We start from the raw sequence: 24,847 nt of genomic DNA, 5'->3' as shown, positions 1-24,847 counted from the left end.
TGGTCAGTCACATTGCACAGACACTAGATCAATCCCTCCTAACATTAAACTATTTAGGTAACATGATCTGCCCGAAACCGAGTGTCAAAACAAGTCTGTAACAAGGGCCAGAGGGTTTATCGCACACCACAGCTTCCAATACAGGATAAGCACACCTTCACTTCACACCCACAGTACTGTGGCTTTGGTCACATTTCCGCATTCAACTTCTTCCAAGTATCACAAGACAGCAGAGAAAAAAATAATATTAACATAATTTATTCGCTAATGCAATTTAAAGGCATTTTAAAATCACAGATTACATAAAGAATTATATAAAAAGTAATCCATTTGTTCACATGGTTAGTGCATGTTTTGCTGAACTCTGAATTGGTCAGATTGTACATGGCTGTTGATAACTACATACTGGAAATCTTGTAACGTCTCCTTTCAATAGAATTATAGACAGCAGAGACACTTTAATCAAGGGTGCCTGTCTATGAACATATGTAGCAGCAACAGGTAGCTAACGTTTGTGCGCTTATATCGAGTAAAGTCATTTCATCCGAAGAGGGCTTGGACGACCAAATCAGCTGCTCCACACCGCCATTCAGATTAATCTCTTGTATGAGGAGTCCATTCAAAGGAATTAAGTCAGGATTGCTCCTTTACAACAACTGCCTTCCTTATTCAAATCCAGAGCAAGTCCCCAGGTTAACCAGAGTTCTCTGCTGATGTTGCATGTGCAGTGCAGTAGTCCTTGATCTCTGAAAGATAAAGAGAAGAGATTCCTCAGTCAGCGGAGAGTGGCTCATTTGGCATGGTTTTATGGAAAGCCCCATTTGCAGTGTTGACCACACAGTTTTTTAGTGGAAATAATTTTGGTCGTGGGAGCTTGTCCACTAACGGCCAAGAGTCATGTTTTTTATTTTTTTTTATTACACCACTTCCTTTTCATAGCAGCAAAAGAGGAATAAAGTAATCACTTTGAGTGCAGGCTTGAGTCTGATCTGTTTCTCCGACTGTCTCTGAATGATTAGTTTCATCAGGTATGGTCATAATGGTAAAATAGTTCAATTTTTTTTTTTAGTTTTTGTGTGGCATACAATAAAGTGTTGAACCACTGATGATCATCTGAGGAATGTAAAGTAGGAAGTGTTCGTCTGCTACACATTGGCACATAATGGCGGCAATCTGTAGGCTTGCAGCCACTTAAGCCAAGCTCAAACTACACGACTCCCGATTTTGTGTCCTATTTTGACGTCTGGGTGCACTGCACACTAGAAGAGAATTGCTGTCAATCTTATCCCTGATTGCAAACACAGAGACGATGCCAGACATTTTATTTCCAGTCGCAAATATTAAACAGTGTTTGATTTCTACGATTTGTGATCGGCGACTCTTTGAGCTGCCAAAGTTCTATCTTAGAATGTTGCACACGACCAGGAAATCTTGCCCGACAATCGCTTGCGATGGTCCTGGGGGGTGAAGTTCCACCGATTGTTGTAAGGGGGGGGTTTCAGCCGAGAATCGGGCCAATAGTCGTGTAGTTTGAGCCTAGCTTTAGGCATAGTGATGCATCAAATACATCGTTTTACCATATTTAAGAAGTTTAATTATGTGAATCAGCAATTTCAATTTATTACGTATTTATCAATCTACTACTGCTATGTTTATTTTTTTACTTATCCCGGTCAATGTGACATATCATAAGATGCACTGCTACGCATCTACTGTTTTTATGCGTTTTAATGTTTCAAATGTTTTGCATGTCAAATGTTTTGTTGGACTGGTGAGATGACTTGGCTGCACACATCAACTCTGTGCACACTGGGTACAAACAAAACTAATATAATCTTATCCATGTAAGACGGCCCCTTTCAGGAGAACTCCTGCCAATGTCTACACGTGATTATATCCTTGACTGGTTAGGAAAGGGCATGCCGTGGCATGGTTTGTTTACATTTTTTAACGGTCTTATCAGACACAAAATGCCATCCGAAATGTTTTAGCTGTGTCGTTAGTTGTCTGACTAGGTTGCATAACCTTAGGGATGATGTGTATTTGGCATACATATGTACGAAAGGTGTTATTTTTTGGACTTTTTTGATGATATTTTTGGACTTTTTTTGCCCCTTTATTCATAATAGGACAGTGGGAAAAACGGGAAGCAAGTGGGGGGAGAGAGATGGGGAAGGGACAAACCATAAACCATAAACAAACCATGCCCCCATTAGAAAGACCAGGATCTCGGAAAGTGAAATGCTGTCAAGTCAAGGATAGCCTACAGAATACAACTGCATGTCGAAACTGAAAAAGGATGGACTGTTCCTTAAAAGGAGTATTCATGCCAATGTTCACATATTTGCAGTTTTTCTAAGCATTAAACATGAATGTGCGTACAATTTTCTTGTCAGTGTGTTCAGTACTTAGATTTTTTTAGTATTGGAATTATTAGCATAATCACTGGAACCACACACCACAAGTTCACACTGGATGGAATTAAATATATTTTGCATTCTGGTGAATTTTACATGAATTTTAATGAGGTTTATAAGTACATTTGATTATGTTGTTTTGGTTCCATGCACTTCCATGGATATGCTTAATATTGCTGTTAAACTAGGCAATGCAAACACACAGAGAAAAAATCCTATGTACTCTCATATTTTACCAGGGCTTCACTACATATGAGCAATTTTCTGAAATGAGGTGGACTGTTCCTTTAATGTGGGCCAGTCAGGAGGCGAGGGGACTTACTCTGTACTATGCTCCTGTAGGCCACAGCTGCAGGCGAGTCCGGCACCTCACTGAGGAACGACTTTCCTTCATCACAACTTCTCCCTTAGACCAGTGAAAGGAACAACAGTTATCAACAATGACCTGTTTAGGCTAAGCAGAAGTGGAAAGACATGCTGCCCATTTGATACTGTGATAAAGGCCGAGGTTCCACTGTGCCTTTTTGTGTGTGCCGCGTGCAACAGATGAATGAGGAAACACCGTGCCTGCCAAACAGGAATCTTAAAATCACCTGATAAATAATTAATTAAGGTACACTGTGTGCCTGGTCTGGCCTTTCATGTTATTTGGGAGTGACGAGAACAACACACATTACAGACCACAATTGGTGTCAAAATGTATTATTATAGACTATTTTGGAGGCCTATCTATTTTGGATGGAATATCATATGCACTTGTGTACAATGACATTTCTCTGCTTTGATAAAGAGTTGTGTGTGTGTGAGTGTGTGGATGTGTGGATGTGTGTGTGCGTACGCTAAGCAGGGATGCTGCAGGCTTGAACAATCAAATGAAACTGATAGGAAAGATAAGTTCCACTTTTGCCAGTGTTTAGACACAAAACAAGTAATGTTGTTATTGGAGACATACAAACCCCAACTCCGATGAAGTTGGGACGTTTGGTAAACAGTGAATAAAATCAAAATTCTATCATTTTCAAAACATTCAATCTATTAATTAGATGGAGAATAGTGAAAAGACAACACATTAAGTGTTAAAACCAAGAAAAAATATTGTTTTGGGGGACATATGTACTAATTTCTAATTTGATAAATCCAACACGTCTCAAAAGAGTTGGGACGGGGATCAGTGAAATTTAATAAACATCCAAATAAGATAAAACAACAAAGAACATTTCAAAATGAATTGTACTGACGGACAATATAGGTGTCCAGGTATAAGATCATCACAGAGAGGCTGAGTCACTCAGAATTAAAGATGCAAAGGGAATAATTACCATAGTTATTACATACATTTTTGAATTCCCTTTGATTTACCACGATTGAGTGTATATAAGACATATTTTTGTTAATAAAATCATTGTATAGGTTCATGACATCATGAAATATATATTGGCTGTAGTCTCACTCTATCACTCCAGGAATTAGAGCTATTGAAAATTGACCATATTAAGAATGCTTAATGCATGAAAATGATACAGGGGTGTAACATTCTCCTAAGCACCTTAGCTCACTTGAAATAGACCCAGAAGACATGGGAAACTGTCCTTTGCTTACAGAAGTCAGCAGAAGTTGTAGAAGTCCATTCTTTTTGACAATAATAGAGCATTGCACATCCTGTGCTACAGTAAAAATGGACCATCCAACTTGTGTTAGTGCTAGCTTCAAAGGTCAGCCTCCATGATGGCATGCGGGTGCAGTAGTGCATTGGTTAAGATGTTCTCACTCATCGGTAGAGTTAAATACAGTGCTGAATGGTATAAATGGGTTTTAAACAGCATGAAAAGCCACTCATGCATTATATTTTGAAGGGAGATCTTCGATTACTGCCACATAGTAAGGTCAAATTGCATTCTCTACTATGTTTTAACAGTTTGGCTCCATCATAAGGACCAGCAGGTGATAAAATGGTGGGTTTTGGTCAAGACCTGTCACACTGTAAGCACTACAGAAAGGAAAACATTGCAAAACATGACAAGGAATACACCCACCATTTAAGCTGGTGAAATCATGTCCAAGATAGGAATTAACACTGTTTTTTATATAAAATAATCTCATCGGTTAATGTATTTAACTGTTAAGTGTTGTCTTTTGTTTTGTTTTTAGTCTTCCTCGACATTTGCTGCCATTTATTGTCCCCGTCCCAACTCTTTTGAGACGTGTTGGATTTATCAAATTAGAAATGAGTACATATGTCCCCCAAAACAATATTTTTTCTCAGTTTTAACACTTAATATGTTGTCTTTTCACTATTTTCCATCTAATGAATAGATTGAATGTTTTGAAAATGATAGCATTTTGACTTTATTCACTGTTTACCAAACGTCCCAACTTCATCGGAGTTGGGGTTTGTAGTTATGGCACAATTAAACCAGCATAAGACGTTGGTTTTGTACAGTATTTGTATTCATTTGCATCCATTTGCCTTGCTCCTGAAGGGAAAATGAAAATCTCCAAACTCTAGTAAAGTGAAAGTGAGAGTATACCTTTCTAACTTTCTAATGGCCCTTTATATCATCTTAACTGTGTGTTTCTACATACGTTTCACAGGTTTCCAATCAAACTACAAGTACTCCTTAGGTAAAAACCAGATACTGTTACAGTAACCAGATACCAAACACTTAGGCCTTGTCTACAGACTAATCTTTGTATCAGTCTGCTAATCATTGATGTTGGGGTGGGCCAGTGACCAGGAAAGCACCTGCTCTGATTCATGCCCAGACAGGAGTGTAAAATAAATGCTGTAACTTCATCACCATCTCCAAATTTCCACTCCTGAGTGAAAGTGAACGCATTCTTGCTTATTCCATAGTCATGTTTGTACATACTTTCACCAAAATCAAACTATGCATAATTTAGATCAAAACCACTCATCACACACAGCAACAAACAAAAACGAAAGACTTCTGCCATGTCTACAGATGAATGTGTTGTCACCCGCTTGCTAATCATTGATGTTCAGGCTGTAATTCACACTGCACTGCCATACCTATCCTGGGGTCCAGGGGCACTTTGCCCAGCAGAGGCAGCTCCAGCTCCTCGCACATCCTCTCTGCTCCGCCTGACGTGGGAGGGAAGATCTGAGAGGTGTTCTAGAGGAGGGAAAGGGAGTAGTCAAGTCAAGTCAAGTAGCTTTTATTTGTTCCAGCTTGGGCAATTGTTTTGCAGCAGTAGTAGCACAAAAAGACAGACACACACACACACTTCCACAATACATTATAAAGACTTGTAAAAGGTAAGAGGTAAGGGATTAGAATAATAAATAGTGCATGAATAAATACATTATACAGTAGGACTGCAGGGAAGGCAGACAAATGGTGCGGAAGAGAAGCAAAAAATATGAAAAAGAGACGAAGGACGGAAAGATACACAGATTTACAGAAAAAGTTTCTTGGAATACAAGATTAGGGCTGGGTAGCGCAGCCATGTTCCTGTATCGATTCGATTTCGATTCTTAGGGCTTTTTGAATCGATTAATCACGATTCAATTTGATTCGATTCGATTCATTCCGAATCGATTCAATCCGTTCCCTTCTTGGTGCAAGGATTTTCCCTCAAAAGATGCTGTTGCCTATTCTGTGGCTTGACAGTGTTAACAGATTGCTAATTTTTAATAAGTACGCCTAGGCCTAATTGACTAATACCTACTGGATATTTCCCATAGACCTAAATTAAACAAAAAGAACAAAAAGAAAAAGAACAAAAAATCGATTTTGTGCCCTGTGAATTGATTATGTGAATTTTAAATGATATCGATCGATTTTCGATTAAATTGATTATTTTACCCAGCCCTATACAGGATGGATAATTTCTCTGGATATATCTCTGGCCACAAAATTCATGTTGCAGTTAGGGTTAGGCTCATATTTTTTTCACAAAAGTGCAGCTATGTGTTGAGCTATACACCCAGAGTATCCCATTATGCTGGGATACTAGGTCACTACGTCACTACACCCATACTCAAACAATACCGTTTCTACATTGTCTTTGTCTGTGTGAATCACTATGACGGGTAAATTTCCTCTACACCCCCAAATTTAGCTGACGTGAATTGCATCAATGGTCAGATGGCAACTAGTTCGGCACTTTATTGTAATCACATCTCAAACGACCTTAGATTCACTACACTCCCTATAATAATAATAATGCCTTGCATCTCAACACTGTCTTACTCCACACCACAGAAGTGAAAGTAAGATGGGGCACTTCTCTTTGGGTCATGTTGACATCACTAACTGTAATGGTGTAAAGGTGATTGTCACACCCACATTCTCACCAACAGGGTGCCAGTCTTAAATGAACATCAAAATAATCAGATGCAGCAAAGATGGGTGTATGTGACTACATATTTTCCATTTTCACAATCTTCATCTTGACTGAGTATACACATATTTTGTATGCGCTGGGGATAAAATGAATTAATTTGTGGTGCTTGGTTCCACAGTGAACATCAAAGGCATCAAATCCACTGACAACTTATTACTAAATTCACCCAGCCTTTAATTATCCCTGCCACCAAGACCAACAGTGATGAAAAACAGATGGCATCTTATAAAACAGCTTGCTTCAACCGAATAAACACACAGTGGTGGTGGTGCTGTTTAACATTTTGGACCAAACGGAAGAAAAGCATTCTCCAGGAAGCAGACTAAATAATCTGAGTGTAACAAATACAGCCTCCGAACATCAGTTATGACAGCTTTGCAGAGCATATTTAAATTTGACCACTTCACTTGTCCCTGCACGATGGCAGTGTGCAGATAGCCTGATTATCATCAACCTTCAAATTTCTTCGAGACTTGGTCTGACCAAGAGCATAACAATGAACAATTCCAAAACGGCATGACTGACCTGCCTCCCTTGGTTTGCTACTGGTTGTTTGCTTCCCGACAAAGTGGGAGGAGTTCCTGATTCTTCTGGAGCTCAGAAACTAAATTTGTATTGCTCCTGGCCTGACTAAAACCAACCTTGAAGGTGTTGTGTCACTAGGAGGGCTAGTGTACTGAGGCCTTAAGCATCACTACTCATAGAAAGCATCAATTTTGTGCTATGCTCCCTTTGTAATGCAATGTTGAGCTCACTTAGTTGCTGATCCTAAAGCACAAACCACAGTGGCGTTAGGATAAAAATAACTTTTTTCTGCAGTGCTTATCCCCTCAAAACACCCCAACATCAATCAGTATGACCGTAAAGTTGTAAATTCATAGCCGTAGTGAGAGTGGTGGGGTGTAGTAGCCAGACTTGCCTTGCATTTGGGACACACAAAGCCACTCATGTTTTCCACCACGCCGATGACTGGAAGCTTGACCTTCTGACAGAAGCCAATCTCCTTCCTTACGTCCTGGAGGGACACTTCCTGGGGAAGAAATTCAGAGCAAATTGTTACAGCTGAATGGACACGTTCTAATGCAGGATGAGGATCTTAGCTTTTAAATACAATTTACTTTGTATTTTATGTGCTTCAGAGGCCTGTTTAGGTTTTTATAGACTAGAGTTTAAAAAAATGGCTAAGGCATTTAGCAAGCGCTTTTGCAGGTGTTTTAAGCATCAATGGGTTAAAAAAAGAAAGAAAATAAAGTCGATGCAAAATTCCAAAAGTTGGCATGTTCTACTGAATTAAGCCACCAACAACGACCACATCAGTTAAAAAACAACTCATCAGCAGTCACAGAGCAATTAACCATTCGATTCTATAGCAGAAACTATGCTGCTGACCCAATTATGGTGACCATTGCCCATTTTCACTGTTTCTTCACAAGTAGTTGTTTGGAAAGTACGAAACCTACAAAATGGAATGGGACCACATGACTGCTACTCTCGGTCACGTACAGTGATTCAGGAATAAAGCAGGTGGGCGGCGAACTGGACTGACAAACTCAAGGCCTGATTGGGTGTTTTGGTTCCTGTGTTAAAAAATGTTTAAAGGGACACTGTGCAAGAAATGGTCAAAAAAGGTACTGCAACTATGCTGCTTATTGAAATTGGGCTGCCTATTGCCAAATTTGATCTTTACATGAAAGTTTACTAAGTATTAAACAAATATTTTCTAGTATGGTCCAAGTACAGTCATTTTTGCAGCTAAAAATGGCTATTTTTGGAAATTCAAACTGGCGGACCATGGAGAAGATCCCCCTTTTCATGTATGAAAAGTGCAATTTTTCCAGTCATAATGAATACTTCGAATTTGATGCTGGTGGTCAGTATTCATGAAAAAGGTATCATTAGTGAATGGGCAGCATGAATTCTGGAAATAAACAACAAAAAATCTCACACAGTGTCCCTTTAAATCCTTTGGACACAAAAAAGAAACCTGAGCCTCATTCACTTCCTGTGACAAAATATGTTTTATAACTTTATGTTTTATTTGTACGTCAAAGAACAAAGTGGGCCATGTTGTTCAACTTAAATGTCCTTCCATGTAAATAAGCGGCTGTGTGGGAAGTGAAAGTTGTCTGATGCCATGCTTCCCCTTTTGGGCTATGAACAGAGATCATGCATCGCCACACATCTCTGCAGTTTGCATAGTTCCCAGCAACAACAGGCTGGTGGGGCACAAAGACCAACTACGGCCGCACAAGAGGGAGGTACAAATGGCCTTCGAGTCTTATCAAACAGGTTTGGCAAAAATGCATGAAGAGATGTGGACAGAGAATCTCCAGCTGCTTCTGTATCGGCTATAACCACAACAAACATTTAAGGCACCACACACACTTTTTCTCCCATCCTCCCTCCACATGAGAGCAAACAAGCATGTAAAATAATGAACTGAAAACTGGTTTGACCTTCATCCTTTGTTAACACAAACACACATGTGATGTCCTAATTAATTCACACTGAAACAGCACCACCCATCTGACATTACGGTAGGCTGCATTGCATTTATTAGCAGACGCTAAATATCCAACGTATCTTAAAAAGAGACACCAACAGCTTCAACTGTGTGGAGGAACACAGAGTACAGAGTAAACAAAGCATACACGTTTTGATGAGCGAAGCAGGCTTTGTTATAAAAGTACACCAGTGGTGGGCAACTTGGGAGTCATTACTTACCAGTTGTCCAGTGCCACACATCCATAAATAACATTGATTTTACCTGTCCAATTCCACCATGATGCTGGCTGAAAGACCACCTCCAATGATCATTTGGAATGCATAGCACTGTAACTAATTAATCCAGGTCGCCCATCACTGATGGACACACCATCAATTTCTTGAAAAGTTCAGAGACAGTCCTACTCTTGAAACAGGTAATAATAATAATAATTGTATTTGTATAGCACTGTATCATACAAGGGATGCAACTCAAAGTGCTTAACAAATGAGAAAAAAGCACAATTGTTAGAGATGGATTTAAAAGGAGAGGAAGAGAGGAGAGGCAGAGATAGCAGGAAGGCAGAGGAAGAAGAGATAGAAAGAGACTGTAGAGTAACAAGGTCAACGTAGGTTAGGACCAGGAGATGCGTAAGGTCCATAGTGGCTGGGTCTAGCATAAGTCATAGATAGTCACAATGAAATTGGGCGCTCAGATGTGGCCCCTGGTGGCATCAGGGGTGAGGAAAAACTCCCTTTTGCTTGATTCATAGTTTGTAGGGGGGAAAAGCTCAATGAGGTCTGAGAAAAAAACCTATAGCCAGGAAGAAACCTCAGGCAGAGACCAGCGGCCACCTAGGGGAGCCCCCTGCCAGGGCTGGTTGTGAGCAGTAAAGACGCCTTGGCAGCTGGGACACTGTGACGCCTTGGCAGCTAGGAGTTGGCAAGGATGAAAATGTGGGTCTTCAGCTGCTTCTTGAAGGAGTCGACGGATGGTAGCTTGCTCAATCCTTCAGTTTAGTGACAATGACTGACAACAATGTAACCTGGGATCGCGTTGTATGAGCAGAGAGCGAGGCTAGAAACAGTTTGTAAAGATAGATTACATTACATTACATAGCATAGCATTTAGCAGACACCTTTGGCTAAAGCAACTTGCAAGGACATTTTAGCAAGAACAGGGTAAGGCACAGTGTACAGTTGCAACACTGATAGCATTGTCCTACACAGAGTAAAAGAGAAGACGTAGCAAAGAATAAGTAAGAAAAAGTAAACAAAGACATCAAGGTGCAGTGTGCAGTTGTAACACTGACAGCATTGTCCAACACAAGGTAAAAGATGCAACATTAAATAAGATTAAATAAGATAAACTGGCTAACAAAATGAATACTGTGCTATGCAGAATTTAATCATACTAGTCATTGTGCAAGTATGGTAAAGTAGTAAGCAATGCTACTCCTGTTGATTGTCAATGGAGGGCCGGCCTGTTTTGTTTGGTGTGTCTAACTGGCAATATATCATCTCTTTCTCGACGCACGCACACATGCACGCAGGCACGCACACACACACCAAGTGCAAAGGTTCTCCAGGAAGTCTGACAGCAACATGCATGTTGTGTGTGCCAGGATAACCAAAACAACGTCAGTGTAATTAGTCATAGCCATTTCCTTATGACAATGTTGTATTGTTTTGTTCTTCTGTGCACCCATATCAACGTGTTCAGGTTAGAGAAATAAACCAGTTTGAATATGAAAACAAGTCTGAAAGAAAGAAGTCTGTAAGAAAATTTGAATGTGCTGACCAAGACATTTGTATGTCTTAGTTCTATGTTTAGGTTCTTTCTGCATGCTGGTTGGCAAGGCCTTGTAAAGCGTTTGGTTGTATTCAACAAACTACCCCTTTGTTGGCAGCATGGTCCAAACAATATCCAAATTTGCAGCCCCTACCACCATCCAATACCACTTTCCTAAACTTTAACACACAGTGTCTGTGTATGCTCTTCGCCTTTTGAAAGTGTGGGAGGAATGTTGTTCTCTGGTCAACCCGCGGTATGTGCGTCCATCGCCATTTTTGTTAACACAGATGGGTTTTTTAAAAATTATTTTAGGGGCCATTTTCACTTTATTATGATCAGACACTGAATAACATGGACCAGACATGAGTGGGAAGTGGGCCTCCACCAGCAAGCACCCAATACCACTAAGCATACTTATGGGGCACAACAACACAATGTCTAGCGTGCGTCCTTCGAAGTGTATCCGCCTTCGTAATCATGCCCAGTGATTGGACACTCTTTGATGAACTCTGCGGAGTATCCAATCACTGGGCGTGACTAATTAGGCTGACACACTTCCAAGACTCATACACTTGACTTTGGGAAATGGTCAGTGTCTCCATGCTGGCATCTGTGGTTTGCCTTCTTATATGGTACGTTTTCATATGCTCACCTGTGGTGTGGTTATGATGACAGCGCCGTCGATGCCCGCTCCCCCGAGGTACTGGACTATGGAGAGGTGCTCGTCAGAGGTGCCTGGGGGCGTGTCCACAACCAGGAAGTCCAGCTCACCCCAGTCCACATCCCGCAGGAACTGCTTGATCATCCCTGAAAAATTCAAGACACCCGAGTGCAATGTTATAGTGTAACTGCTGATCAAACTGCTGTCACTCAAAAAATGCACTCATGAGATTGGCTGCTTGGTGTCTCGCCCCTCATTACAGCCCAAATGTTAAACACGAAATCTGTCTGGCACAAGACTGCAAAGCTATTGTGTAACTATTTGAATATGATTGTATACTGGCAGTAGACTATTGTGTAACTACTTGAATATGATTGTATACTGGCAGTAGACTATGAAGCTATTGTGTAAAAGCATGATCATTCCTGCAAAAAGCACTTGATCTTACTTTACCCTGGTATAGAACTGTTAATATTGTGTAACTGCTTCATGTTCTGTGCACATTTAGGACACTTGATTTGACTTCATCCCGGACCAAGACTGTGAAACTATTTGGCTTGACATTGTTCAAGAATTAATAGACAAAATCAAGTGACGCATGAGTGAGGGGAAGACGAGGAAAGATATAAAAAGAGAGGAAATGCAAAAGAATAGAGAGGAAAGGCAGGATAAATGGGAGGATGGTTGAGAAAGAGGGACAAGGAAAGGAAAGGAGGTGTGTGTTAGGGGGCAATAAAAAGTGGATTTAAAAGGAAAACGGAAAAGGAAATGCAATGCCTGAATTGAACAAACAAATGCATTCATCTTTTTATCTATTCCTTGAATATTGCCCTTTGCCAAACCTTGGAGTCAGACAGGCATTCATGAGGGCGTCGGCGGACTGCAATGGAACTCATCACTTTACTACCAACTCAGAATGAAAAGAAAAAACTGGAATGCATTACATTACTACCAAGTCAGGATGCCACCATTCCATCACTGATATTCGGACCCATCAGGGCAAGATAGACTGGTTCAGCAAGTAGCGAGCTGGCAGGTCAGTGTTGTGTTACTGGCACACAGGAAACACAGTGCACTAACAGGTGAGATTACATAAGCGCCGATACTTCCTTGAACTCTAAATCTCAAACTGCCTCATCTTCGGACTATGCATGACAATAAACAGCAAATTTCATCCATTGACATACACAAGTTATGACAGGAGACCAATAAAGGTCGGCGTCTGCGTCTGCACTTAACACCCGTGTATTGCTTGGTGCGTGCACTCCCAAAAAGTAGTAATCACTCAAGATAATGGAAAGGAGGCGCACACAAGGCTTGTGTGAAAAAAAATATTGAGGCCGAAATTTAACAACAGAAGTCTGAGGTTAACTGGAGAAACAGACATTTCGGAGCTAGTCCATTCTCAATGTCTCCAGTACGTCTGTTTCTCCAGTCAACATTTTTTCACACAAGCCTTTTCCATAAACGAATTATAACAGGGTATTCACCCCGATTCCCCCTTGAACTCTATGGCCCTTAGTAGGTTGTGAAAGTAAACAATTCAAGAAGCGTGTCATTTGTCATCCTGTGAGTAAGGCTACAAAAAGAGGAACTAAGATAAGTTGTGTATAAAAAACATCAAAACCACATTCAATTGCACACACAGCACAACAATCGCCTTAAACCCATAGATACTAAACACACACGCAAGCATACACATGCACACGATAAAGGTAAATACTAACACAACAGTCATCAACAAATTTGAAGTCCACAATGCCCGATGCACACTTTAACCCATTGTGTCCTGGAGACACATATACAGATTTTTCAGGATTTTGATATTTTAGCTATTTTATTAACTATGAGGGTATGTTAGAGCTGAATGAACACATTACAATGCAAGGGGAGGGTCTTGGCTTTTAAATGTAACTCATTTCATGTTTGGATGTGCTTCGGAGGCTGACATATTTAGGATTTAATATTAAGAGGGTACCCTTTCCCAAAAAGGACTTAGGACAAAATGGGTTAAGCTATTGTGCATTTCAAAGCCTTTAATTCTTCACTGGCATCATGAGGGCTGAACCTTTTATGGAGAGAGAGAGAGAGAGAGAGAGAGAGAGAGAGAGAGAGAGAGAGAGAGAGAGAGAGAGAGAGAGAGAGAGAGAGAGAGAGAGAGAGAGAGAGAGAGAGAGAGAGAGAGAGAGAGAGAGAGAGAGAGAGAGGTGGGATATGGAATGTGGGAGAGGGAGAGATCTGCTTTAACTTTCTTGTCCGGGTACTTCACCTCTGGACAATGTAACACACTACTGATATTTCCATATCTGACTGCGCTGCGCTACTCTTTGATTACCAATACCCAAACACCCACACGTTGCACACCCCTCATTATCACCCGGTGAGTAGACGGAACGTGCTGGTAACCGGGTGATAAGCGGAATAGCGGCCGACGAGGTGTCCCGATATCAAGGGAAAATGGACCTTCGGCTGCCCCGTCGGGCTGTTAGAACGCTCCGCCTCGTCCATTATTTCCCTTGATATCGGGACACCTCGTCGGCCGCTATTCCATACTTAACACACAGCTGCTTTAACATCAAGGAGTCAAAAGAAAAACACAGCTCACTCACTCACACACCCATGCACGCACGCACACATGTACGCACACATACACGCGCGCACGCACAGACAGTAGCAAGGGGATAAACAGATGGAAAGGGGGCGAGGCATTATGAGCCGTGGGATTTGCAGTGGCATGACAGGAGAGGAGAGGAGAGGAGAGGAGAGGAGAGGAGAGGAGAGGAGAGGAGAGGAGAGGAGAGGAGAGGAGAGGAGAGAGAGGAGAAAGGAGATGAGAGGGGAGGGGAAAGGAGATGAGATGAGATGAGATGAGAGGAGAGGAGAGGAGAGGAGAGGAGAGGAGAGGAGAGGAGAGGATAGGAGATGAGAGGAGAGGAGAGGAGAGGAGAGGAGAGGAGAGGAGAGGAGAAAGGGGGGGCCACAGACCGTTTTTCTTGGGCCCCCTCCAGATGACGGCATCATCCGGGCTGTTAAGCAGGAAGCCGATGGACATCACCGCCAAGTTGTCCTCCACGTACTGGGGGAATGGGGGGAGGAGAACAAGCAGAAGGAAACGTCACTCACACGTGCATGCACACAGACAAAGACGCACACACACACACACACACACACGCACACGCACGCGCACGCACGCGCACGCGCACGCAGACACAAACATATACTAGCATTAGCATCATTTTCATGTTGTTCAGTCCGTCAGAAACCATTTTACTTTTCCCCGTTTTCATGACATGATTACCAAGTGTTTTTGTTTTGTTTTGTTTAAATCAGGTAGTTGATGCTGTTTTAACCCATCTTTATCCTGGAGCAACATATATGCTGCATTCAAGCTCTAGAGATTTAAGGTTGTTTTTAATTAACAATGTGGGTATGTTTGCGCTGAATGAACACATTCTAATGGAAAATGAGGGTCCTAGCTTTTAAATTCAACGTATTTCATGTTTTTATGTGCTTCGGAGACTGAGATATTTGCAGAGAGCACCTTTTTCCCAAAAGGGCTTAGGCTTAAATGGTTTAATGAGGAGCAGGGTATAGTATGAGTAAACCATGAGCCACTCTGCAGCATAAGGACTTTTCGACAACAAGGGGGTGGAAGGTGCTAAAATACAGGTCGGTGGAGATAAAACAAAACATCAAATTCAACACAGTAAATTATTGTTCTGCCTTTGGAGAGCTAACAGGCGAAACTTTATGGGCCGTCATTTAGACTTTTATGACACAAATACTCTCAAAGTTCAAATATCCCAATTACACTTCCAATATCTGTGGCCGTACTGTGGCTTATCCAGCATCTCACTTCCCCTTTCGACTCATTTGGGTTTTGCAAGCGCAGCAGATACTTAAAGGTATACTGTGTGAAATTTTTAGTTGTTCATTTCCAGAATTCATACCCATTCACTAATGTTACCTTTTTCATAAATACTTATCATCACCATCAAATTCTAAGTATTCATTATACTGGAAAATTTGCACTTTTCATCTATCTAATAATTCAAGAAAGTTCTGTCTGTGTCTCTGTGACACGCATAACTCCCGCAGCACAGCACCAAAACATCTCAAACTTGGAAGGTGACTTGGCAGTGGTATGGCCGGTTGCAGCGCCAAGTTTCACAACAATTGGACATTAAAAAATGAAGATATGAACATTTTCATGGAATCAGCAGTGCATCCAACATTGAAGGCGCTGGTAGGAACCTTGCCTCTTTTGCGCCACGTCAACGCCAAAGACAACAGTTTTGTTAAAACCAAACCGAAACAGGACAGGGTATGATGACGTTGTATAAAAGGTCCTGCTGCACCGGTCATCATATATAGGCCCATCTAATAGAAACTAAGGATCGACCGATATATCGGCCGGCCGATATATCGGGCCGATATTTGCGTTTATTAAGTGTATCGGTATCGGCCGATACGCAGGCGGTTTTGGCCGATACGCCCACCCCGAGATTTTGACTACAGACGGGCAGCTCTGTGTTGCTGGCAGACCCGCAATGCACGCTGCTGCGTCACCCCTCCCCCTCTCATTGATTACAGTAAACAGCCTTGCAGGCTGCCACAAAGTTTTAGACTTTCAGACGCATAATATTTTAATGTGGACACTGAATGACATGGCATGTGCATGTAATAGGCCTGAAGGGAGAATGTTTCAGCTCCATCCATTTTCTGTACTGATTTTAATTCCCTGGTTCATTGTCCAGTCAATAATCACCACCATTCGCCATCTTTTACCTACCGTTGTAACTGTCTACCGGCATGTTTCAGTGTCTAATTTCCACAGCCTTTCAAAATGCGCATTTCATACCGTCATTCTAGGCCTGGGCAAAAAATCGATGTGATTTTAAAATCGAGTTTGAAAGTCAAATCGATTTGTTTTTTGAGAAATCGCGTTATACGATTTTATTTTAATCATCTGTCAGTTTATGTATCCAAGCGCACAGCGCATTGCATTACGTTCACCACTTGGCGAGGACGTAGGCTGTCTACCTCTGTGTCTCCTCCCCCATTACATGCACAAACAAACGTGGTGAGTGAAATGGTTTGACAGAAATATAGTGAAACGGGCGAGGAATACGGGCTCCTGTTAAAAAAAAGGAGACACTACCTCCTATCGTTTTGCCAATGATACCAAACAACCTACCACTTTGTAAATTGGGAATGACAGTGTTCATAACGTAAGCTGTACGCCTAGCAGCCGGACTACAGGCATGTTTGAATATTTGAAACGAAAACATCTCGCGGAGAAAATGCTAAACAAACTACTCTACCCCTACCACAAGAGTGGAGCAAGGTGGAAAGCAGTCACGGATGCAATTAGCCTAGAACTACCTACTACGATATGCTTCCAATTTATTCGGCAGAGAAGAGAGGTTTTCAGCATATGCTTAAAGTTTTGGATGCGCTGCTTCCTCGTCTGTATAATCCTAACCAACATGTGAGTTGAAAGGAATATCTCTCCCTCCCTCTCTCGCTCGCTCACACACACACACACACACACACACCCAAGCACCCGGAGCAATCGGTCTCTCTCGCGCGCTCTGTCTCTCCCCCTCTCTCTAAAGTCCTACTCGGACGGGACTAGTTAGGAGACTTGTGGTAAAGTAATAACCGCGTCTGAACGCGACATGTCAGTAAAGATAGCGGCGATATCGGTAAACTTCACCGAGAGTTTTACCACCTGTTAAGCAGTCTGGAGAAATTACCAGCTGTATTTTACAGTGCGAATGCGCTGATGTCTGATTAAATGCATGAAACGCGATATCTACTCTACTCAGGCTTGCAAACGTTACCGTCTTGAAGTAAGCATTGTTTTAGGGTGTTGCTCCAAAATGTTTTCTCTGTGTTAACGCAGCAATGTTCAGATGCATCGACATGTATTTAGACGCATTACTATGGGCTCTGATGGGAAACCAGCAGGCAATTGCTAAATTTGTTCATCTGGGACAAGAGCCTCCATACATCTGCACTATAATGCATCATTAATATATTGTGGGGATGGATGGCACGTGACGACAAATCTCAACAGTGCCTGAGGGTTTACCCCTCACATTTTTGTTCTTTCTCTGAGATGTTTCAATGTAATCCCAATTGGTCATTTCTATTAGCAATGTTCTGAGATAAAATTACATTAGGCTATATAGCTATATATATATTTGGCCTGGAATTCCCAAACTTTACTATGAGCCCTCCACATACAGGTAGATTCCAGTCAAGCCCCCCTGACATGGGACATGCCACACTATTTTTTTTCTCTGCACCCAGTTTCACACCTTGATAAAGTTTGTGTATTCCTAAGACCATTCAGGTACTACAGAAAGCACAATACATAAATATTGTAAAGAACAAAATTATTCCACTGGTATTTAAGCCTATTTTTGGTTTATTTTGGCTATTATAAAACTATATTTATACTTTATACCTGGCATCCTCTCACGGCCCCCCAGGCGTCCCCAGGCCCCACTTTGAAAAACCCTGCTATAGGGTACCTCATGTCCATATAAACTGGTCCAGTACGAGTAGACTTCAATCACACATACCAGAGGCACCGCCACACAAACAGAGCCTACTTCTCTCTCTGTCTCTCTGTCTCTCTCTCTGTCTCTCTCTCTGTGTCTCTCTGTCTCTATGTCTCTCTCTCTGTCTCTCTCTCTCTCTCTCACACACACACTCACACACACACACACACACACGTAGGGGCCTAGAGCTCAATTTTTTTTATTTTTTTTTATTTATTTTTTTTGGGTGGGGGGGGTGGTTATTGAATCGAATCGTGAATCGTGAATCGAGTTTGTTAATGAAAAAATCTAGATTTTTTTTTCAGGGTGAATCGCCCAGCCCTACGTCATTCATTCATCAACTTCAATCTGTTTTAGTGACATCTAATAGGTAGCAAACACCACTTGCAAACTGGCTAAATTAAAATATTGTAAACCATTTCTGTAGCATTTAACCAACCAGCGTTGGTTAACTAGCCTACTGTTTTTATTTCCCTGGTTCATTGTTCGGTCATTTATCACCCCCAGTTGCCATAACCCTTACCTCGTAGCGTTGTAACGAGTGCCTTCCAGCATGTTTCAGTGTACATTTCCACCGCGATTCAAAACGCGCATTTCGTCATTCATTTATCAACTTCCATCTGTTTAGCGATCTCCAATGAGTAACAAACATCACTTGCAAACTGGCTATTTCAATTCATAGAAGTTTATTTGGTTAGAAATACAGTGTAAAACAGTTCTGTAACATTTCACTGACCAGGTCACCGGCATGCTGCCACTTCCTTGTTCAACAACAAGAGAATGTTCCAATCTGTGTAAAATAGAGAGGTGTCCGCCGTTTGGCGGACCAAACCATTTTGCACAGGGGTGTTTTTACTGGTGGGATTATTTGCAATGTATTTTATAATTGGGAGGGAAAGTGGAAAACAGCGATCCTAGCGGTTACGTTCCAAACACCAGGGTGATCCTATTGAAACTCCCATAGACAAGTTTTTTAAAAAATCCCACAAAGATATGACTTGGAACTATAACACCAGACACATTTTTCAGCGTACACAATAGCATGAACTACTACCTGTGAAAATCTCAAGTCATTTTTTGCCCTTTTAAGAAAAATAGAAATTGTGCCAATCTGGTCGGAAACGGACTACAGCTCCCAGCATGCTGTGCTTCGCGCCTCGTTGACAACACAGAGAAACAAATGAACGCGAACGAACGCAAGTTCTTCGCATATCTTCACATTCTTGTAATCCTATGAGTTCCACATTGTCTTCTTATTACACATATATACACGCGATCATTTTGGTATGGTTTTAAATTCTCTAGTAGATATGATGGCTTCTGTGGTGACGAGTAACCACCTCTCTGGCTCATGTTTGGCTATGCTAATTTGGCTATGCTAATTACATGGAGTAAACAAGCCACACATGCCAGTCAGTGTAGTTCTGTATTAGCTTTTTAAAGAATATTAAAATCAGCTCAGATCAGTGAAAAACCGAACATTTTACTACCTGGTTCGATAAAACGGGCCAACATGCCCATAATATGACTGCCACTACTTCTACTTCGTCGTCAGGGCCGAGATGTAATTTTTCAAAGAAAAAAAACATTCATTTGTTGCAGGGGGTTGGAACGTTGCCAGCAGGGGGCGATGAGATTACTTTCCCTCCCTATAGAGTTCTTCAGTAACGCGGAAGCATGTAGTAGATTGTAGTCTTTCATGTTAGCATTTAAGGACTTCCTGGTTCGTATCGGCTTCCGGCCTCCATTGGGAATGAATTGGGGCCAGTTTCAAATAAGCTCCGAGCAAGCACGCGCTTAGCGAACCCCCGCAAACTGTCGAGGGTGTTAAAAATAGGCTGTAGGTATGACATGGTTGATCATTTTGTGTCAAACTTCGACATAAATACGATGTTGCGTCCATATGCTAAACCCGGAAGCTTTTGGCGACTACAGAAGCGGCGCCTGTATCTAACGTCATGTACGTGCGGAGGGTTGTACCCATGGCAACCAAAGGAAAGTATGTAGTTCGGAAGTTTTAATGATCAGAAAGGGGTTAGCAATATTGAATTATGATCGTCATGATTTAACATGTGAATACACCAACATGATGATACGATCCGTTCCACTAATGAGAAAGGGATGCGGGGACACGCTAATGTTCGTTGTTGGCGTGCAACTTATATTTTTGCCAAACCTGAATCTCTATGGCGTTTTGCAATGTAAAAAATCGCCATGGAACCGGAAGTCCAAACGCCGCATACAAGTTGACGTCAACGCTGAAGAGCTCTATATGAAAATAAGAACATGGTTTTACTTGTCTATGTGTTTTGTTTGCATTTCTTTGGTTTGTTATTCTGGGCTTTTGTGTGTTAGTTGATTTGATTTGTTTTGTGAAAGGCCATAAATCAAGTACACCTATACAGGTGAAAATATAGGCATTATTTAAACCCATAATAATCTTGGGGTCATCCCCAACATTTTTCAAATTTACAGGTAAGCTCTATGCTATTGTACCACCACTGTCAAGCCACAGTCCTTTGAATTTGTAATGCCTTATGTACTTTTTAGGAGGCTATAATGAAAAAGTTGAAAAACTAGTTGCTCAGTGTGCTTTGTACATGACAGTTATTTTCCTGTTATTCATGTTATGGTGTGATGAAAAGGTGATGGGATAGGATTTAAAAAAAAAAAAAAAACAATACAGTACTGATTTTTGTCATTTTTAACACTTTTTAACAATATCGGCAACGGCGTATCGGGTATCGGAAATCGGGTATCGGCCAAGGGTGATGGAAAAAATATCGGTATCGCATCGGCCATTAAAAAACCTGTATCGGTCGACCCCTACGTCTGTGAACATCACAAACCTCTGACGGCGTACCCGCTTTTTTGACCATTTCCTGCACAGTGTACCTTTAAAAAGAAAGCTCAAAGCTGCCATATTCCTACCAAGCATTAAAAGGTAAGAACTTACAATGTGCAGGAAATGGTCAAAAAAGGTACTGCAACTCGCTGCTCATTGAAACTGGGTTGCCTATGGCCAAATTTGATATTTTCATGAATGTTTACCAAGTAATAAACTAATATTTTCTAGTATGGCCCAGGTACAGTCTTTTTGCAGTTAGAAATGGCTATACTTGGAAATTCAAAATGGCGGACCATGGAGAAGATCCCTTTTCATGAATGAAAAGTGTTTTTTTTTCCGGTCATGATGAATACTTTGAATTTGATGGTGGTGGTAAGTATTCATGCAAAAGGTAACATTAGTGAATGGGCAGCATGGATTCTGGAAATTAACAACTAAAAATCTCACACAGTGTACCTTTAAGTTCAATTAGGGTCATGGCTATTTACAATGGGCTTAAAAGGGTTTTTTCGGTGGTCCAAAATCACTTTTCACGTGGCCCTTTTCACTTGTCCACTACAGTCTGTCACTTGGCTACCTGAACAGGTTGACTGCAGCTGAGCTGTTTACGCCCGGGTAGCACAGATTACATTCATTTAATTGGCAACTGACAGCGCCACTTGGCTACCTCTAGTGGCAAGTTGACAAGAGAACCTACAGTAAGAGATTTTGCAAGTGCAATTGGGATCTATTCAATTTTAGTGTATTCATATGATAACAGCATAATAATTTAGCTAAAACTTGCCACAGATCTCCTTTAATGACTCATCCTGTTAGGATAGTGTTGCTTTAAAGCAAGTTCGTATCTGAAATGATGAGGCAATCATTTCAGTTCTTCATTTCAATGGCAAAATCATTCCCATTTCCCTCCATGCTCTTAAGGAGAAGGAACATGGCTAGTACAGAGCACAAATCTACTTTACAACTGATACAATTATGAGTGATCATATTGATCTTTCAATTGAATATCAACGGATAAAATGTATTATAATTACTGTGATGACATGTAATGTACATGTTGGAGAAGCATGTGAAAGACATACCACAGGTGACCATCCGGAACCACTCTGGTGGACCTGTGCAATACACATGAAACATTGCATTAACTGCCACAGCAAAATAGCATGCTATTGGCCCATTCCAGACCCAATTCAAACTAGTTGGATATCGCACTTATCCTATCTGGATATTTCAGCTCCAGTTCCTGGCAGTTGAAGCAGAGACTGTTTAAATGCAAATTAGAATAGAGAATCTTTGGTTGAAGTGAAAGTTCTACAACCATAGCAACCGCCGTGGCTTAGCTGACTTTAGGTGTTTTGATACAAGCCAAAAGAGCCATAGCTATTATTCTAGCATATGTTACATGTATGTTGACATATCATATTATAACATGAAGAAGACGTGGTTGGAACAGCTGCACACAAGAGAAATTACATTTCACTTATTTATTGACATCTTATATAACAACTCCATGGGCGCCGCCATTATCATCCGACTTCAATTTGTTTATGTGGGAGTAGTGAGAGTTCCCCCCGACTTCGCTAGTTGGAGCTTCCACTTTGACTGGCATTCCAGAGCATTTTTCTTAGTAAGTAATAACACAATATTAGAAAAATATGCGATACACAATAACATGACTGTATACTGCGATATCGATATTAATCGCGATATTTAATATATGCATATATTTTCCCTTCTCTACTTGCCATTCTTATCATGCATAAAACAACTTAGAGCAATGTTTTATTGCCTACATGATTTTTTATTAGGAAAAAACGGCTAATATATAGCATTAACTTAAAATGACAACATTTTTAACGCATTTTTTAACCTTCTCACCAAATTTGCTATTATTAAAAATTTAAAACTGTTTGCGATATGTGCACATCTTTTGCGATACGTATATCGCAAGCTGTGATATCGCGATATCGATATATTTTCGGTATATCGTGCAGCCCTATAAGTAAGTGTGATCTCCTACTAGTTTGGATTGGGTCTGCAATGCAACATGCGTAACTTTTGGCCACACAGTAGGAGAGAGTCAGTAACCACCAAGGGTCTTCTTCTTGACATTATGAAGGTACAAAGTTCAAAGCCAGCTGCACTGTACCTGTTCTCCTTCCACACCCATAATCCTGGGTATAGAGGGACCACAGATGTCCACATCCAGCAGTGCCACCTAGAGAGAGAGAGAGAGAGAGAGAGAGAGAGAGAGAGAGAGAGAGAGAGAGAGAGAGAGAGAGAGAGAGAGAGAGAGAGAGAGCGCGCATACACGTCAATGTGGATACACACATTATAATTGCACTGCCGTCATAGAAACCTTGAAACCTTGAAATGTTATAAATAGTCAATTTTTCAATGCCAAATTGTGGAGAACCAAAGGAGTGAAAACACGGAAATGCACAGCAATGAGGTGTGCTGTAGGAATAGGGATTTCAGATGAGCAGAATGAGTCTGCAGTGTTTAGGGAAAGATGCTATTTTTCAACTCTACCACAAGGTGGCAGAAGAGAACCATACATTTCACAACAGGACCCTGGATACCAACGAAACACTGCAGAATTGCCATGGAGTCTGAGGCAAGCAAGCAGGCACACACACACACACACACACACGCACACACGCACGCATGCACGCACACACACACACGCACGCTCGCACGCACACACCTCTGCAGAATCTGCAACCAGCATTTGCCTTCACCTCATTGTAGCCTCCCCGTAGTGATGCTCTTCGCATAACAAAACCCCTCTACCACTGAAACTCATCTCCACACTCTTTCAGCAAGCTACTGCTTACGCATTACAGAATGCAGCATGCCAAGAAAAACACTCACTCACACACACACACACGTAAAAGCTTTCGTGGTCATGCATTGTGTAAACACTCAATGCGCGCACACATGGACACACACTGCCATCATCAAGGTGCCACATGACAAACAGATATGTTAGGGCCCTTGCAGGGCAGAGCCATGAGCAGCATATAGGACGATGACACCCCGGGATTAAAAGCAGCCAAATCAAACAGGTCAGCAAGGCCGCTGAAGATGCTTCACTACGCATTCACTTTATTCCAGGGTTCACACTCTAAGTCAGATCTGAAATTCCACGACTTTCAAGACCCCCCAAAAATGAATTTCCACGATCACTTATGTAAAAGTAAATGATGTTTGAAAAATCATTGGCTTCATTGCTGGTGAATTGGTTTTGGTCGCCCAATTCGCCAACTCTCCACAGAGGGAGTTATGATTTATGCAGTGTTTCTGTCGCTATGTGGGCAGAAGAGCAGAGGTGTGTGCCTGTGTGGGTGCGTCCCTGAGAGAGGTGTGTGTGTGTGTGTGTGTGTGTGTGTGTGTGTGTGTGTGTGTGTGTGTGTGTGTGTGTGTGTGTGTGTGTGTGTGTGTGTGTGTGTGTGTGTGTGTGTGTGTGTGTGTGTGTGTGTGTGTGTGTGTGTGTGTGTAGATATGAAAAGATGTGTTGAGTAGTCCAAACGTGGTGTCTGCATTCAGGACAGATGGAGGCAAGACAGTGTGGATGCCCTACGAATGGCAGGAGATGGACCAGCTGGCACTGACAGAGAGTGGAAACTGTGTGAGAGGTGTGTTTGTGTGTGTGTGTGTGTGTATGGGACTGTGTGTGTGGGGGGGACTGTGTGTGTGTGT

At 41.5% G+C, this 24,847-nt stretch overlaps 1 protein-coding gene across 1 annotated transcript in view; it reads right to left on the bottom strand.

Annotated features, from left to right (window-relative positions):
- Window positions 1–242: 242 nt before the first annotated feature.
- Window positions 243–24,847, bottom strand: part of nubp1 (nucleotide binding protein 1 (MinD homolog, E. coli)) — a 37,797-nt gene continuing 13,192 nt past the window's right edge. Inside the window, exons 4-11 of the mRNA XM_063221988.1 lie at window positions 23,295–23,363; window positions 22,228–22,260; window positions 14,711–14,801; window positions 11,717–11,871; window positions 7,705–7,815; window positions 5,449–5,551; window positions 2,740–2,823; window positions 243–746 (exon numbers count right to left, since the gene is read on the bottom strand). Coding sequence (XP_063078058.1) covers window positions 694–746; window positions 2,740–2,823; window positions 5,449–5,551; window positions 7,705–7,815; window positions 11,717–11,871; window positions 14,711–14,801; window positions 22,228–22,260; window positions 23,295–23,363 — 699 coding nt within the window. The 3' untranslated portion in view covers window positions 243–693. The remainder of the gene's footprint in view (window positions 747–2,739; window positions 2,824–5,448; window positions 5,552–7,704; window positions 7,816–11,716; window positions 11,872–14,710; window positions 14,802–22,227; window positions 22,261–23,294; window positions 23,364–24,847) is intronic.

This window comes from Engraulis encrasicolus, chromosome 2 (assembly GCF_034702125.1).
Source record: "Engraulis encrasicolus isolate BLACKSEA-1 chromosome 2, IST_EnEncr_1.0, whole genome shotgun sequence".
NCBI lineage: Eukaryota > Metazoa > Chordata > Actinopteri > Clupeiformes > Engraulidae > Engraulis > Engraulis encrasicolus.
This window is presented reverse-complemented; position numbering and strand designations above follow the sequence as displayed.